General features: G+C 39.7%; 1 protein-coding gene across 1 annotated transcript in view; it reads right to left on the bottom strand.

The window, feature by feature from the left end:
* The window catches only part of LOC126457994 (uncharacterized), a 375721-nt gene that overhangs the window by 122448 nt on the left and 233897 nt on the right, over positions 1-19376 (bottom strand). Inside the window, exons 6-10 of the mRNA XM_050094761.1 lie at positions 16663-16827; positions 16466-16579; positions 15019-15139; positions 10476-10668; positions 9664-9804 (exon numbers count right to left, since the gene is read on the bottom strand). Coding sequence (XP_049950718.1) covers positions 9664-9804; positions 10476-10668; positions 15019-15139; positions 16466-16579; positions 16663-16827 — 734 coding nt within the window. The remainder of the gene's footprint in view (positions 1-9663; positions 9805-10475; positions 10669-15018; positions 15140-16465; positions 16580-16662; positions 16828-19376) is intronic.

Raw genomic sequence — 19376 nt, forward strand, 5'->3', positions numbered from 1 at the left:
AATTATTTTCTTCGTACAACTGAGTGCAGTGGTCTGAGGTTCCTCTTGCATTGGTTTAATGGCAGCTTGTCTGCAAGTGGTCAACTGTAACAGTCTGTTGTTTTAAGACTGGCTAACTGTGTGTGTCCACTTCTAAGAGTCAGCAGAGAGAGAGTCAACGTCAACTGTAAGTGGAGTGTGTCGAGTGTACTGGGTACACACCCTGATCAGGGCCAGGCTGTCTCCTCTGGTGATTTGGTTGGCAACTGTAGTTTAGGTGTGATGAACAACCTTCACAAAATGTAGTATGATTCAGTTCTTTCAGTATATCAGCAGAGAGAAAAGGGAGGCCACAAGATGCTCTACCTGTTATTAAGCCAGTAAAGTTTCTTAATTTTGCTGTGAACCTACTCACATTAGAGCAGGCTGTTCCAACAATTGCCCCATGGGCATGAATACCCACAGCCTCAGCTCCGAGCTGTGGTGTTGGAGGCTGTTGACGTCATGCATCTAGTCTGATGGCACACGTAAACAAATGCACCTCCACCTGTTTATTTCTCACAAATGTGGAGTAGTGACAGCAACAAAAAAATGACTAGTCACAGAAGCCCACTGCCCAGGTCATTAGAACTAACATCACTTCAGTTACAGGAAAAAAAATTGTGATTGAAGATTGTTTTATAACTGTAAAAACTGTCTTTTTTGTACTACTGTAGTACATTTATTTATTTCAGCTGAATGCTGCTGAAGAAATCCTAAATGAAGCTATAATTTGTGCAAACAAGTTGGAGTACACGCAGGGCTGGGCTCCAGCATCCTCAGCGAATCCTGTTTCTGGCACACCTTCTACACCCTGCAGGTTGCCGCCCCTGACTTCTGCAGGCTGTAGCCACATACACATCCTGTCAGCACATCCTGTGTTTGGATTTGTTGCTGATAGTAAACACTCTGTTTACAGGGTCACCGCTAGCAGATACCACCAGTCACTGTTACCATCAACCATAGGATGCACGCACAGCAACAATGTTGTTGCTGTTTTCGTGGCCTATCTTGCATCTGCAGGCCACATCGTTATCAGGAGCCCCTGGCTGTCCCTCTGTCATGGTATACTTAAGCTGTGGTGCTACCGCAAGTTGTCAGTTGCAGTCACAGCTTTGTTCCAGACCACTCGCACTGGTTGCCTACGATGTCCCATCTGTTGGAGCTTGTGCTGACTCTGTATTACACAGCATCATTCTGCTATGCCACCCAGAAACCACCAGAACTCTCCCTGGGACTCGGTTCTACAGTGTAGTTGTGCAGCAGCAATTATGTCATGATCTCGTCATGACCCAGGTCGTGAGAGACTTTCCCCTCTGGCACATTCAAACTTATCAAGGAAGATCATTTCTGTTAATTGCCTTTTGTGGAACTTTACTTTTATGTTGTGAGTTTGCAAACAACATCAATCATCTGCATACAGTACAGACTAGAGTCTAACCTACAGACATAAAATAAGTTACAAAGTAGCTCATATGATAGCACTAACTGGTGAACCATTTTTTTTCAAGACATTTCATTTAATAATGTGTGGTAGCAGTAGCAGAATGTGTAGTTCCAAGGGAATTAGCAAAGTTTGAAGATGATTGTCTCTCAAAGGAAATGGTGTCCCATTAAATCTTCAACAGTGAAGATTATTTGGAGGCACAACTCAGCAATAAAGCCCAGAGTTTCACGACTTTTTCTCTTGCACTCGATGAGAGCACAGATATATCTGATTGTGCTCAACGTGCTTTTATGATACACTGTGTGGAAATGCAACTGTAAGTTACAGAGGAGCTGCTACATATAGTACCACTGAATTACATGACGACAGGGCTCAATATTTTGAGTCTGTGGACAGCACGAACTTGCCATGGGAAACCTTCATTCTGTGGCCATTGTTATTGTTGTTGTCGTCTTCAGTCCAAAGACTGGTTTGATGCAGCTCTCCATGCTACTCTATCCTGTGCAAGCCTCTTTATCTCTGAGTAACTACTACAATCTACATCCTTCTGAATCTGCTTACTGTATACATATCTTGGTCTCTCTCTAAGGTTTTTACCCTCCATGCTTCCCTCCAGTACTAAATTGATGATCCCTTGATGCCTCAGATTGTGTCCTATGAACCAATACCTTCTTCTAGTCAAGTTGTGCCATAAATTCCTCTTCTCCCCAATTCTATTCAGTACCTCCTCATTAGTTAGGCCCTACATGATTCACCCATCTAATCTTCAGCATTCTTCTGTAGCACCATATTTCAAAAGCTTCTATTCTCTTCTTGTCTAAACTGTTTATCGTCCATGTTTCATGTCCATACTCCATTCCATACAAATACTTTCAGAAAAGACTTCCTGACATTTAAATTATACTTGATGATAACAAATTTCTCTTCTTCAGAAATACCTTCCTTGTCAACGCCAATCTACATTTTATATCATCACTACTTCGACCATCTTTAGTTATTTTACTGCCCAAATAGCTAAATCATCTACTACTTTGTGTCTCATTTCCTAATCTAATTTCCTCAGCGTTGCGTGATTTAATTTGACTAGATTCATTATCCTCATTTTGCTTTTGTTGATGTTCATCTTATAGCCTCTGTGGCCACAGTGTGCCACAAATTGGTCGGTGTCAATCATTGTTTTTGTCTCTCACTTAAAAAATAAATTTCACTGTGATCATGGAAAGGACATATGCAGTAGACACTGTTTCATTCATCAGGAGGCACTGTGTGCTGAAACTGTGAAACTTCTTCATACAATGGACATTGTGGGGAATTTTGTGCAATGGCAGGGTGTTGGCCATCAACTGTTCAAAGGGTGTCTTTGAGATAACGAAGCTGAGTATAGAGGTACACATTACCACTGCACCATTCACTGGATCAGCAAAAGTAAGGTTCTTGAAGTTATTTGCAATTCCTGAGGAAACAGCATTGTTTCTAAACTAGAAAGAGGAATAAATTCCTTGTCTCAGGGAACCAAAATGCAAATCAGAACTTGCTCCTCTGGGTGATATAATGATGCACACTAAGTACACTGAATGTGTCACTACAGGGGAAAGATTTGTTGCCAGTACACATGCATGAAAACAGGGCATTCAGAGGTAAGCTTCCTTTATTTGAGAGGGAACGGATATCTTACTTTCTTACCTCATCCTGATTTTCTTAATTTACCTGCTGACGTCACCTTCAGAAACTATCAACATGTAATTAATCAACTAACAAAGAGTTTTGTGCTGTGGTTTAAAGAACTGAACATTTTATAGAAGGAATTGCCATTGTTCAAGTACTTCTTTTTGAGACATATCTGATGAACTGCCATCTACAATGCAATTAGAACTAATTGACTTACAAAATTCAATGTTGATAAAAGGCAGGTACTATAGTTGTTTGAAATTTTCTCAATGGTATCAAAATGTAGACATATTGCTGCTAACCATACAGATCACATATTCTGACAGATAGAAGCTTTTGGGCAAAGCTTTCTTCAGAAAAGAAAGAAAAACACATGCACATTCACATAAGCAGGCACACTACATTCACACGTGACCACTATCTCCGGTCACTTCAGCAGTGTGCCAAGCGGCCAGAGATAGTGGTCTTGTGTGTGTGAAGTGTTCCTGCTTGTGTGAAAGTGTGTGTGTTTTAGCAGGACTGCTAAAGTAGCGAATTTGGTTATATGTGCATGAAGTGCACCTGCTTGTGTGAATGTGTGTGTTTTCATTTCTTTTCTGAAGAAGGCTTTGGCCAAAAGTTTAGTGTGCAACAGTCTTTTCATTGTGCCTGTCATCTTTATAGTGAGTAGCTACCTGTACTGTTCATAACTGTTGATATTCCAATCTGGACTTCCCATTGTTTAATGTCAAGACAGAGACATTCTCAAAACTGTGCTGGAATGTAGCTAGGATTATGTGCATGTTTGGGCCAACATAACATTGTGAGCAGTGCAATGAAGACGATAGGAACAAAGATAGGCCATTGATTCAGGACCCTGCAATGAACAGAATGCTGCACATCACTGCAGATATCACCTGATATAAGTAAACTTGTCTAAAAATAATTTAAAAAATTCAATAATTCTTTAGTTACTAGTGCAAATGTTGCTTGTTAATCTGCTTTGCTGGACACTTTCATACATACGGCTCATCCCTTACCAGCTGTTACATTTGTATGGCCTTCAGTTTATAACTCTGACTTAATTCATACAGATTAAATTAGAATTAGAGCTCTTTCGAAAACAGCCATGACCGAGATGGGATTTGAAGTTCCTCATGACATCACACACTAGCCTGCCCCTTCACTTGTACACATGCTCATTCCAGCTGTGTGCTCATACAGCCACAGTGCATGACCATGAGGCAGTGCTCCACTGGCAAGTGTGCGCTCCCCAACTCACGGGTAAGTGCGCTAGCTGGATCAGCCTGCCATTGAGGTACATTATGTGACCAGTCATTTCCGCATCACGCTGTCCAGGTGGGCACTATGGTTGCTGGTCCTACGCTCCACAGGTGTGTTCTCATAACTATTTGGTGGCACTTGAAGATGAAGCTTTAAGTACTGAAACCAGTTGTGGAATAAATTAAGAAAATTACTGGCAACTGAAGTGTATTTTTTTCTGTAAATATGCTCCTCAGTTGCTGGTGATCAAATATTTTGTACTGCCAGGAAGTTATCCTTGGTGGGAGGAGAGGAACAAGGTGCACTCAACATTATGATGCCAACTGAGGAGCCACTTGACCAAGTGGTAGTGGCTCTAGGTCATGAAAACTGACGTAGGGTGGGGGAATAGCGTGCTGACATCATGCCCCTTCATAACACATCCAATGATGCTAATGTCAGAGGATGAAATGGCAGACAGTTGGTACCACTGAGTCTGCCAGGGGGTGTGGACGGAGTTTACATTTTAAGTTTCCTATCAACCATGTAAAGAGAGAGACCATTGAGCTCCTCCATCGTACATTTCCATATAAAAAGACAGTGCAGAGACTTTGTTCACAAGTAGCTGCACCACACAGACTTTATGGACTACCAAAATTTCATGAAGAAGGAATGCCATTCTGTCCAACTGTTATAACATTGGCACTCCAAGATATAAATTAGCAAAACACCTGAGAGTGATGCCCTGCCCCTCTGTCAGCAAATGCCAGAGCCACATATGGAATTTGGCGCATTTCATCCAGCAGCTTCAGAAATTCCAATTGGGCCAAGGAGACCTCATGGCAAGCGTTGATATGGTACCTTTCCTTAAAAGGGTGCCTTTAGGAGACTTGCTAAGCCTCATCAGAGAAATGTTTGGACTGCCACTAATAAAACTGTTTTAATTCGTGCTGTGTCAACCTATTTTCTGTTTGATGGAAATTATTACTAACGAACAGACAAAGTAGCAATGGACTGCTTGCTCTCAGCAGTGATGGTCAATATGTTCATGGAAGTACTGGAGTCATCAGTTTACAAGCCTTCACACTTTTTTCAGTATATAGATGATACATTCATAATCTGACTGCAACGACAGTCACCTACAAGACATCCTGCAACATAAGAATTTGCCACACCAATACATCAAATTCACAATGGACATAGGAGAAAATAATTAACTTCTATTTCTGGGTATGCTTATCAACCAAAGACTAAATGGTATACTAGCACACAGATTCTACTTTAAACTATCACACAAAGATTTGTACTTGCACACCTCCAACTGTCATGCCGCTTCACAATGAGCTGTCCAAAGCACACTAATGCACAGGGCATGTGAAATGTCAGACCATGACGATCTAGCAGCCAAACTGTAGAACCTAAAGGTTATGTTCCATAGGAATGTTTACGGCAACTGCCTGATACAGAGTGCCTTAAGACCAAAGAAGCGAAGACCACAGCCTGCTGAGCAAGAAGAGAAACTTGTTGCAATGGCTGTTATCCCATACATCAGGAACACATCAGCAATCAGAAGAATACTCTGGAAACATAATGCCAAGAGCATATTCCACCCACAACCCAAGACAAAAACCTAGTTGGGATCAGTCAGGGGTGACCTAGGACTGTGAAAACGAGAGTCTACCACATTCCTTGCCAGTGCAGGACAATATTTGAAGACTAGACTTTCTGGATAGTACAGGAGAGATGCACTGAGCATAAATCCCACACAGATAATGAACAGCTGACAAAATACTATGTAGCAGAGCACTGCATCTCCTATGTATATGCCATGAATTAAGGTAGTACCAAGGTGTTTCATCAGTCCAACAGGTTCCAGGATTGTGTTCTAGGCTGTTGAGATCTGACTACTTGATGAACTAATAATTAAAGGCTGCAGCCTTCAGTTAAACAAGACCTAGGACCCAGCCTTGAGCATTTCAAAGCACAGGGGCAATCTATGTGGAAATATGCTCCTATTGTGGTAACTGAAGAAGATGAGGACACTTTTTCGCTTTGGTGGCAGAGACCCACATCCAGCTCCACCCATGATATGACTGAAGAGATTGGGTTGAGCCCCAACATTGCTCTTCTCCCAGCACTACTTCCTGAGCCAGCTAGCTAGAGGCTGAGAGCAGGAGATAGGGGATGTAAAGGGACTGCTCAGCAGAAGACAATCACTCATTCAAAACTTTCTTGCAGTGGGAAAACCTAAAATCTCACTATGTAGTGTGTTGGTCCACCTCTGGAATGCAGTACAGCAGTGATTCTGCATAAGACTGTTTTGATAAGTCCTTGATAGGTTCCCACAGATATGTAGCACCAGATGTCTATGCAAAGGTAGCGTAATACCCATAAATTATGGGTCGATGGTTTGAGGGTAGGGAGCTTGTGCCTGATAGTGTCTCAGATGTATTTAATTGGGTTCAGATGATGTGAATTTGGTGGTCAAGGCATCAACTTGAGTTCATTATCATGCTCCTCAAAACACTGTAGCACAATTTTGGCCTTGTGACACTGACAGTTATCATAGTGGAAGAATCAATCACCAATAAGGAATAGATCAGGTATGATGAAAGAATGTTATCTCAATAATGTTCACATACTCCATAATTATGGAGTCTTTTCTGAAGATATATTTCTGGAGTGTAGCCTTGTACAGAAGTGTAACGTGGATAATTATCAGTTCAGACATGAAGAGGTTAGAGGTATTTGAAATGTTGTCTGTAGAAGAATGTTTAAGACTGGATATGTAGAATGTGCAACTAATTAAAGTTGTAGTAGTTATAAAAAGATGAAGAGGCTTTCACAGGACAGACTAGCATGGAGAGCTGCATCAAACCAGTCTTTAGTCTGAAGACCACAACAATGACAGTCCACAACTACTGTGGTGCCTTCTTTTGCTACCACATGTCCCATGGAAACACAGAGGAATGTCTTCTATACCCTAACATCATCCCACAGCTAACTTTGCCTGTAGCACAGTGAACTTTTTGAACTGTATTTCTCAGGATGACTGCTTATCTGAGCACTACTATTGAGCTGGTGTAACAAGATACATGATTCATCCAACTAGGTGATATGTTTTCACTGATCCATGGTCTAATTGCTATGATTCTATGTCCACTGCTATTGCAACTGGTGAGTTCATTAGGTCAACATGGGAACACATAGGAGTCATACAATGTGGACCTTGTTTCCAAGAACATGCACTGACTGGTGTGCTACAAACACTGTTACTTGCATCATCAATGTATTTTGTCATCACATCTGCTGCACATCACTGCCTATCCTGCCTTATAGAGCAGGAAAGCCTCTGACCTCCAACTTCTATGATGAGGCATGCACGTCCAACATGTTGTTGCCTACATGTGTTTCACTGTCATTCAACCACTTTCTACAGATGATCCTGACAGTAGCATGTCAACAACTGAAAGTAGCTTTGCTGCTTCTGAGATGCTCATTCCCAGACACGGGGTCATAACAATCTGCCCTTTCAAAGTTGCTTACGTCAGTGGATTTCCTCATCTGTGGCCTGTATCAGCACTAGAATGATTCCCCATTCATTTCTGCTGCTTACAATTTCAGAAAGATTGGATGATTTATTTATGAAGAGGAGATTCACAAACAAAACACGTCAACAATGCTTTGGCCCATGTATGGTCCTCATGCAAGCTGTTATTCGGCTTGGCATTGATATAAACAGCTGTTTGATTTCCTCCTGAGCAAACCATCCAAAATTCTGTCCAAATAGTGTGACAGTAGAAACTCTCCTTGCATGTGGGTGGGCATTATCTTGCTGAAATGTAAGACCAGGATGGCTTGTCATGAAAGGCAACAAAAGGGGGCATAGAATATCATCGATGTACTGCTGCACTGCACCGTGTCACAGATAACAACTGGAGAGGTCCTACAATGAAAAGAAATGGCACCCTGAGACCATCACTCCTGGTTGTTGGGCTATATGGAAGGCAACAATCAGGTTGGTATTCTAATGCTGTCTAGAGCATCTCCAGACCCATCTTCACTGGTCACTGGAGCTCAGTTCGAAGTGGGACTCATTACTGAAAACAACTCTACTTCAGTCAATGAGATTTCAGGCTGAAGATGTGCCTGGAGATGTCCCAGACAGTGGTGGGATAGCAACCTGACTATTGCCCACCAACTACACAGCGTGACAACCAGGAGTGATGGTCTGAGGTGGCATTTCTTTTTGTAGTAGGACACCTTTGGTTGTCATCCATGACACCCTTACAGCATAGTAGTGTACGATGATGATATTCCATGCTCCGGTTTGTTGCCGCTCATGGCGAGTCATCGTGGGCATACATTTCAGCAAGATAATGACTGCCCAAACACGGCCAGAGTTTCTATTGCTTGTCTTTATGCTTGCCAATGCCTACATTGGAAAGCAAGTTTGCTGGATCTCTCTACAACTGAGAACATTTTGAGCAATATGGGCAGGACTCTCCAACTATCTCGGGCTTTTGATGACCTAACATGCCAATTGGATAGAATTTAGCACAATATCACTCAGGAGGACATCAACAACTCTTATCAATCAGTGCCAAGCCAAATAACTGCTTGCATCAGGGCTGAAAGAGGACCAAAGTGTTACTGACTTGCTCAATTTACGAAGCTCTCTCTCTTCAACAAATCATCCAATTTTTCCAAAACTGTAAATGTACATCAGATCTACCAACTTTTGTCCCATTTGGATAATTTCTTAGCAGAGCTTTTTTTTTGTCTTGGAGTGTATTTCCTTACCACATTGCATCCCCACAATGCTACCAGGCGGCAGCATTCAATCTCACAGTGGACATTAGTCATAATGTTTAGGCTCCTCAGTGTATCTGTGGTCTTAAATCCAGTAGCTTTGATTGTGTGAGACTATTTGAAAGCACTTCACACAAAATGAAAGCACTTCACACAACTATCACACATTACATCATGCTCTGTGAGTTAAAAGTTTCTCTTCAAGCTATATTCCTTCAAGAAAAGTCTTTTAACATTTTCCTTTTTTTCAGTTTCTCCTTTTTATTCTTGAAATAAAGTGAGAAAGCTTGCTGTTTTCTAAGTTTATGGTTCAGTATCATCGTTTACTTGTTGCTGTTACAGCATCAAAGCTTTTGGTCCACATAACCAGTTTATTTATCTGTAACTTTTATATCAAATTTCCATAGCATAGTGTGAGAATTATAGCCTTAGTAATGATTTAACAGTGCTTAATTGAAAACATTCAAAAGACATACCAGTGATTCAGGTACCATGAAACGGAAAATTTGGAGTGCTGTTGTTGCCACACTGTTGATTGTTCCAGCATGATTTGAGCTTGAATAACTTGTAAAATACCCTTGTTCTTTAAGTTTCAGTTCTGGTCTCTGGGATACAATCTGAAAAATGAGTTACAGCAAAAATATCTACAATTATTTTGTAATAGTTCACACACAGATAAAAATGTTGGGTGGTTATAATCTTAATTTATATGATCAATTTTAAGGCACAGCACATGTAACAAAAACAGAATACAACAGCATATTATACAGCTAAATAGCCTACCACTTCGTAAGTGCAGTTTTTTACCTATTAATATAATAATCAGGCGTTACGATAACTAAAATGAAATGCAGAATAAAAGAAACTCTCTCTCTCTCTCTCTCTCTCTCTCTGTGTGTGTGTGTGTGTGTGTGTGTGAAGACATTGATAATAGACAAATGTTTGAATGGCTAAAACATGAACAAGCATACTTATTGGACATATTTTATTAATCTTGTGACTGTTAGGGATCTAATACTTTCAATGTATTATGAAAATAGTTTGGGTCTTGCAAAAATATTTTTAATAACTTTATAAGTGTTTATTGTTGTGAAAATCAAATTCTGCATTGTTTGTGTTCATAAAATCAAACTATTTTTTCACATAAAACAATTTCTGTTAACAAATACACTATATTCATGGGTATTATTAATAAACTGATATCATTCCAGAAAAAAGGTTTCAAAGTAGGTGCATTTCTTAAAAAGAATTGAATGTAAAGTAAACAGAGACCTTAATTTATACTGACCTGTCCCAGGACTGTTGGTAAAAATTCATTGAAAGTTATGTGTTGAATCTCAGCCACAACAATTCGACGAGCTTCTTGGAATACAGTTTCATCTGACCAATGGCTGTTTAAGGCAGCAAGTTTGGATGCTACATTGTTATGCTCTTGAAGAAGTACAGAATAAAGAGCCCCTAATGCAGATTTCTCTCGGCACCTAAAGAAAAACATTTATATTTAAAATCTGGTTGACAAATTCTGCTCCACTGTGGTAATCATATATTGATGCTGTTCTCATATTTCAAATTGGTTATATGTGATTAAAGCTATAAAGATGACATCTCTTCAAGAGTAATTACTTGTATAGTATGGTATGTGTATATTATAACAAATCAAAGTGATGAATCATATATCTATACCAATGCAGTTGCAGAGAGAAACTGGCCATTAGATGACATACCGAAAATTTACTGAATTTCCATTCCCGAACAGGTACTCATTCTTCTTATGATATTAACTGTTCTTATTAATTTACAGAAAATTTGCAAATTAAGGTCTTTTTAATTTTACATTATTTTCTTTCAATTTTGTGTTTGGAAGTGAATATGAAAACATATTCCTGTATCAAGTTAGTATTTGTATCCTTGATCGTGGAGACCAGTGGGAAGTTTCTACTTCATCCCTTGAAAAGTCTTCTTTGCACAAACCCCTTGCTCCAAGTGTATCTGCCGCCACATAATAAATAAACGTTTTCCACATTTATTTTACCTTAGTATGTTCATTTTGGTGATCCTGTTTTTTTATAGATATAATTTTTGTTGGAGATAGCAGGAAGGATTTACAAAGCTATCCCCCAATATGGGGCATGAAATAAGTGTTTTATAGACACCTTATCCATAATTTTCATCATAATTTTGGAGTATGAATGTGGCCTGCAGTCGATATCAGTAACTTTAATGTCATGACACACCCAAACAAATGTTACAAAATTGTAATGAATTTCCAATAACCATTTTTCTTCCAGCTTATAAACCTACTTAATCACATTAGAGGAACATTTCTTCCACGTACAGTAAGTAATCAGGCAACTAATGTAGGAGTCAAAGATTCATCTACATTCATACTCCGCAAACCACTGTGAAGGTCATGGCTGAGAGTACTTCCAATTTTACCAGTTATTAGCACTTCTTCCCATTCCATACACATATGGGGCACAGGAATAATGATTGTGTAAATGCCTCTGTGCGTACTGTAATTATTCTGATCTTAACCTGGAGATTTGTCCAGAAGTGATATTTATTTATTTGTTTCTTACCACATTGATCAGTCTGCCGTAAGCCCACAAGAATGCAGAGTGTGTCAATTCATTTTTTAAATATTTTATATGGCAATGTGTGGTCTTCCCTCTTTATTTTGCATGACTGTTTAACTCCCTTTGTGATCCAGGGCATGTTCAGGAATGCAGGCATATTGCTTCTAACAAACTCGTTTGGGAAAATCTCTTCAATGAGGGATGAGAACTCATTTATGAACATATTAAAATTAGTGTCAATTTCATTCAGTCTGTATACAAGACTCCAGCCCACCCACTGCAGTTTATGTTTAAGGATTTCCAGTAAGTCTCTGGTCATTAACTTTATGTATTTCCAAGTAGGAATTGCTGTCTTCACAGGTATACTGTCATGCAGAGTGTGGAGTTGTCCATCAAGGTCTGACAACCCATTCATATATATATATATTGTCTATTTATGCCTGACAGCCCAATGTAATCCTTGTGGATAGGTCAATTACTAATTTAAGATTGTATGAACTGATCAGATACTGAAGCTCTACTTTGTTGTTGCTTTCCGTTTCCTTAGTTTCCAAATGAAATGACACAGTTTTGGCAACTTCATTGGTCTCAATCAGATATGATTTTATGTATATAGACTGAAGCGCATAAGGCAGAGTTTAAAGTAGAATGGGGCAGCAGTGAGCATTTTGATTGAGGAGGGAGGCATGCCACAGTAATCCATCTAGTTGTGTGAACCACTGTGCCAAGATGGATTAGTGGCTAATACACTTGCCTAGTACGTAGGACACCTGGGTTTTATTCCCGGCCTTGGTACAAATTTTCACTTGTTGCTTCAGTTTATATACATAAAATCCTTGGTTTAAGTTTGTAATTGACTTCTGGCATATCTCTCATGACATTCCAACAATAGTCTGCAAGCACAGATGAGCTACACTTGCCCTGCTACATTCTTTTCATTGCTGAAATGTCTTGAAAGCACTATGGGCGCTCATCACTCACAGCACCACAATTGTTTGGAAAGAAGTTGAGTTTAGAGCCTAAAAAGTGGATCTTGAGTGGCATGTTACAACCTAGCTCTCAGAATGTCCTCAAAAGTTCATTAACAGCTAGGTTGTAATTTTCAGCTCACTGATTTCCCAAGAAATTGCCAGTAACATTTCTGAAGGTTTCGCAAGCTGTTTTCTCTTTTCCATCCAAGAACCTATTAAATGCTCCTTCCTTAAACAGTTCTTGGATTTGCAGTACAATGAAGATTCTTTCTTTGATTGTAGCATCACTGAGTTGTGAGAATTACTTCTTTAAATACTTGAAAGCTTGTCTTTGATTCATCACTTTCACTAAATTCTTCATAAACCCTAGCTTTATATGTAGTATACCATAAGACATTTATATGTAGTATCACAGGGAACCTAGGAAGTATACTGTATATTCTTTTTCTCACACTGAATCTAAGATACAAATCATAATTCATCACAAGAGCAAAGTTCAAGTTACTAGAAGGAAGAACAATAGCAAAAAGAGGAAGAGTGCTCTCCATTCTGGGATTATATGAAGTTAGTTTATTGATCAGTGTGCAGAGGTGGCACTGACCATCTGTGATGTATGTAGGCCCTGACGCGGTTCTGTCTTTCGATGTTTGAATGTGCTGTTGCCTTACAGCCAGCCCCACAATGTTGTCACCAGAGTGAGCAAGGTGAATAGTGACAGCTCGCATCGACACCTCATGAAATGTTGTGGTAGCCATGGCACCAATGCCTGTACAAGACACATGCTAACACAGTGGTTTACCATAGTAGATTTCTCTGTTACAAAGTGAGTGATATCTGAGTTGAGGCATACATTACTTTTGTGGGTCCATTGTATGTTTGTATAAGCCCGGCAAGAAGTACAAAGCAAAAGTGAATGTCAGAGAAACAGCATTGTACGGAAGTGAAATGTGGTTCACTGGCAAACTGGTGTTAAATAAACTGAAAGCACTGAAATATGAACCGATGTTAAAAATGTAAATTGCATAGAGCAAGAATGAATTAAAAAAGTACAGGAAAAGTAGTCAATAAGTCTATGGAAAACACTTACATGACAGGCTAGTCGGACATTATCTACGAAATCATCATTAACATGGATCTGGAAAGAGCTGTGTAGAGAAGCAATTACATTGGCAGCTGAGAATCACATGATCTAAAATAGATTATTGAGTATATTTGGTGTAAAAGACCTGCAGAAGACAAGAATAGATGGAGATTGTGACTCAGCATCTCTGCTATATGGTGAGCAGCAAATATCCTTTTCATAAACTGTTACATTCTGTCCTGGATTTTTCACTGTTTGGTTTTGTTGTAGTCATCTGAAGGATTTTGCAAAAAGTCAAACTGCTGACATGAGGGATATGGGAGCATCATGCTGACAGACTGCACAGAGAGTTGGCTGTAGTGCAATGACTATAGAATGTCTGGTGATGAGATGGATTCAGGACAACACATACTCACATAAAGCCAGTCAACTGGGACACTGAATGGTATTCTCTGTTGTTCAGCAATGAGTCTTGCATCAGTTTTTGGCAGTTAGGTTGACTACAATGCGTCTGTAGTCAACCTGTTGTTATGACACAGGCCGCAGTAATTATTGGGACCCAAACCTCACCAACTTCTGAAATCATTGGATGGGGAGCTATTGGATGTGACACCAGGACTAATTTAGTGATTGTTGAATAGAGAGTGAATGTTGACAGAGATGAGGCAAGAATTATAAATCCTGTTGTCCTACTCTCTATAACCAGCATACCAAATGGCACATTCTAGCAGTACAATGCAAGACCCACACTGCAATTCATACCAAAAACATGTTTAGGAATGTACGGATGCTCAAGTGTTCTGCCCAGTTCCCTAATGTAACAGCCAAAGAGTGTATGTGAGATGCGATGTACACATGTATACTTCAGGTTCCAGACAGTAATCTTCATGAACTACCACAGCATGTGTTTCAAGCAAGGCAACAAACTTCTCAAGATGATGGCCAGAGGCATTAGTTTCCATGTCATAATGAATAAAGAATGCATTTGTGCCCAAGGAGATCACACTTCATACTGATGATGATGATAATGATGAAGGAGATGTTTGAAATGAAATGAAACTTTTAATCATTTAATACTCATTATGTGATGAACAGCTCCACAGATTTTTATAAGCTCCAGACCGACACCAGTGTAACACTTTCCGTTACCAAGCACTCTCATTCAGATAGGTCAGATAATAATGACCTAGAAATGGAACTGACCTTGAACATGCATCTACGTCAACCCTTCCCTCTTCCATTTTGCGATAAGATGGTCCCAGCTCATCATATACAGCTGAACCATCCAGGAAAGCTGTCACTGCATTCATCTGCTCTCGTACCTCTGCAAAAAATTCGAAAACATTACAGAATTACTGAAGAAAATACTGCTAATGACATTATTTTCTCCTTATTTGTTTATTCATGTGCCTCATGGCCTAATGCAAGCCTCTCTGGCTGGCTGAATGAAGGGAGATGGTGAACACTGATGCCGGTACAGGGCCTCACTCTCTCAAATAACTCCAAAGGGATCATGCTTAATGTCCCCATCGAGGAGCGTTTTACAAACAACAGTTACATGATCTCATTCCATGAGACACTGTGGAGAGGTTTAACCCACAAAAATAACATAAAGCATGCCAAGCAGGAATTTTACACCACCACCTCCCCTCCACTACTAGATCAGATAAGAACAATAAGATTGTTTCCCCTATCACGATTCAAAACAACCCTCTCTTGAGTCGACTGCAACCACAATAACACTTAAGTGTGTGATACATTTATTGTTTCTACTTCCACTGCTGCAATAGTCAGATGAAAGAGGATGGTGAAACAGTCTTCTCCCGTGGAACAAAAATATCTAAAAACCGAAATAAGAATATTGGTCTTTTTTCCATTACCACGTGTTTCAGTACCAGAATGGTTAACAAGCAGCTGAATATTTTGTATAGTTATCTCTTCACAGTAACGAAACTTCCTGGGGCTCTTTGACAGTTCTCAGACACTGCACTGAAAATTAACAAAACTTTTTGTATAAGGCATACGATATTCTTCTGTATTTGTTTAGCACCTGTGTACTAGCAATAATGCTATGCTCTTTTTTTTTTTTTTTTTTTTTTTAAAAAAAAACTGTGCTCATGTCCTCACTCTATCATTCTAACATACTTGTTAGAGCACGGTGTATCTTTACCATCCTGGAATGTCATTTTTTTTCACATACTTAACTTGCTGGTTACGGTATGAAATAGAGCTACAGATAGCTCTTCACACATTTTGTTGTAAGACGTAGAATGTTTACAGCTGACCATGGAGATCATTTTAGCAATTGTTTTATCATTATTAAACTACTAGGCATCATGAAACTGACTTTACAGCAAACTTTTAGGGGTGGCCATTTTCTATAGTAAGTAGATAATTATTCTTTTTATAAATGCAAATGTCTTCTTCTTGCTCCAATACAATATTTGATTACAGGTTTTAGCATAACAGATAAGCAACTAAAAAGTGCACTGAAGATGACTTTTATATTAAAATGTGAAATCCTTCTGGAACATAAATAAATATTGCATTACAGCAAGAAAATGAATAAAACACTAAAGGTCAAGCTAGATGATATGGATTATAAGCAAGAAGAAAAGAAAACAATAAACTATGTTTCTAGAACACTCACCTAGTTTACAGTCATCTGAAATCGATGGCAATGACCTCATATAGGCATTGCACGTTTTATTGCTCCTCTCTGGGTAGCACTCAGGGTGATTGTGAGTACAGCAGTCCACTGAATCTGTTGAACAAATATAAGTTCATTTCTGCTGGTGGGTGTCGAGTGTAAACAATGTAACAGATACCTGTTGACAGATTACTTACTAATGTTGATGGTGGCTGCTAGATCATGGGCTAACATGTCACCCCACACAGCAGCAAGACCTGTGACATAGCTATGCTCGTTCACACCAGCCTGTAGTTTGGTCAGTGCTGCTGCTACCATCTGTGGTGGCGGCAGACCAGGAGGCTGTGGTGTACCACTGAGACCTGCTATGCAGTTGCAGTACTTGTAATAGGTGATATTATACACATACGTGCAGTGAATTATTACTATTTTTATTAAATAATGGAAAATCCAGGCTGGATTAATGATAATATTATGAAAAGGATAGACTGCTACTCACCATACAGCAAAGACGCTGAGTCGTAAATAGGCACAACAAAAAGACTGTTAACAAGTAAGCTTTCAGCCAAATAGCTTTCTTCCGAGTTAGACAACATACAGGGTGTTTCACTAAATGTGTTTGCCTCTGTAAGTTACAAAGTAATAGGCGACGGAAATATTTATTGTGGTAGGTCACAATAAGAAACATTACACTGTCTGCAGAGCTATGAACATAGTTTATTGTGTTATTATCCAAAGAGTTACAGCAAAAAGATAGAATTTTTTAAATGGAACAATAGTTGTTTCTACCATGCACTGAAATCAGTAACACCAGCTGTGTATACATCAACTTAAATTACATTCCTATCACTTTTAGTTTTGGAGCTACAAACCTTCAAAGTTTCATGGGCAGATACCACACATGCTGTGCATAATGCAATGTGCCTTCTAAATGTGGTGTGGCTGAGTTGTAATGTCACTGGTGTCACGGAGTGAGAAGCTTCCTCAATGCGCTGTTGGACTGCCGATTGTCGCTGCACATGGCCGTATACCCAACAGTTCGAGCCACACAAACAAACAGGGCTCAATATACCACAGTTACTGATATTGGATGAAGATGGCATACATGAACAAAGAGTAAGTTGACGTGTTGCTGATGCTTGGCGAGTGCCGACACAATGCCACTGAAGCAGTCGTGGCATACACCATGAAATATCCTAGGCGAAGTGCCGAACAACGACTTCGGGAAACAGGCAGCTTGGTAATGCGCCACAGTAACAGACGAAGAACTGCAAGAAGTGAGGAGATGGAGGTGTTTGTTTTAGCTGCAGTACACCACGATCCTCATGTCAGCTTATGAGCCATTGCTGTAGTCGCTGGTGTCAGTCTCACATCTGTGTGGCATATAGTACATGGCCACAGGTGGACCCCTACCACCTGTCACTGACCCAGGAGCTGCATGGGAATGATTTCCGTGTGAGAGTTACATTCTGTGAATGGGCCATGTGTAATTTCATGCTGGAGTCTTTACAAGGTATTATGTTCTCTGATGAGTCCACATTCACAAATTACGGTGCAGTGAATCGCCATAATGTGCAGTACTGGACCGCAGACAATCCTCGGTGGGTACAACCTGTTGACCGTCAACGTAGATGGTCTATTAATGTATGGTGTGGAATCCTTGGGGATGAAATCATTGGTCCACACTACTTCCCAGGTGCACTGACAAGTGAGTTATATCATGCATTTACAGTCAACAGTTTGGGTGATCTCCTTGAACATGTGTTTCTACACATGAGAGTCCATATGTGAATGCAGCACGATGGTCACCCAGCCCATTCTGCATGTGCTGTTGTGGAAGAACTAAACAACAGGTTTGCAGTAAGGTGGTTGGGGCACCATGGTCCTCATTCATGGCCTGGAAGGTCAACAGATTCAACACCATTAGATTTCTTTTTGAGGAGATATCTAAAGGATCATGTTTATGTTACTGAGCCCACATCCCCAGATGATCTAAAATGGCGCATCGAGGACGCATGTTGCTCCGTGACACCGGCGATGTTACATCTCATCCGCAGATCCTTTAGACAGCGCATTGCATTGTACTTTCAGGAACATAGACACACATTTGAAGATCTCATTTAAATCAACTTTCCACCACCAGAACATCCAACACCCACCACACAGCCATGTATTATGTACAGCGTGTGGTATCTGCTCCTGAAACTTTGAGGGGTTGTAGCTCCCAAACTAAAAGTGGTAGGATGTAATTTAAATTGATACATACACAGATGGCGTTACTGATTCCATTGCATTATAGAAACAACTATTGTTCCATTTAAAAAATTATATCTTTTTTCTGTAACTCTTTGGATAATAATACAATAAACTATGTTCATAGCTCCACAGACAGTGTAACGTTTCTTATTTCTGTCGCCTATTACGTCGTAACTTACAGAGGCAAACACCTCAGCAGCCAGAGACAGTGCTCAAGTGTGTGCAAGTTGTGTTTGCATGAATGTGTGTGCATGTTGTCTAATTCATAAGAAAGCATTTTGGCTGAAAGCTTACTTGTTAACAGTCATTTTGTTGTGCCTATCTACGACTCAACATCTCTCCTATATGGTGAGTATCAATCTATCTTTTTCATAATAATGTCATTATTTTTATTAAAAAGTCTATTAAAAGCAAGGCAGTACATTACAAGAATAACAGAGCAGCACTTAGAGGTAAATGACTTTAAGTTAGACTATTTAGTGGAGTAAGTTTGTTGTTAGGGGGTTAGTAGATAGTGACACCAGACATATTTGTAGGCAAGAGATAGTCCAAGACATTTTGGTATAATAGTTGGCTGTATGAGAAGGTTAACAATGATGAAATCTAAGTCAGGGAGGTGAAAATGAAGTGCTTGACTTCCAGTGTATGAATGGGT

The sequence above is a fragment of the Schistocerca serialis genome, chromosome 2, assembly GCF_023864345.2.
Source record: "Schistocerca serialis cubense isolate TAMUIC-IGC-003099 chromosome 2, iqSchSeri2.2, whole genome shotgun sequence".
Lineage (NCBI taxonomy): Eukaryota > Metazoa > Arthropoda > Insecta > Orthoptera > Acrididae > Schistocerca > Schistocerca serialis.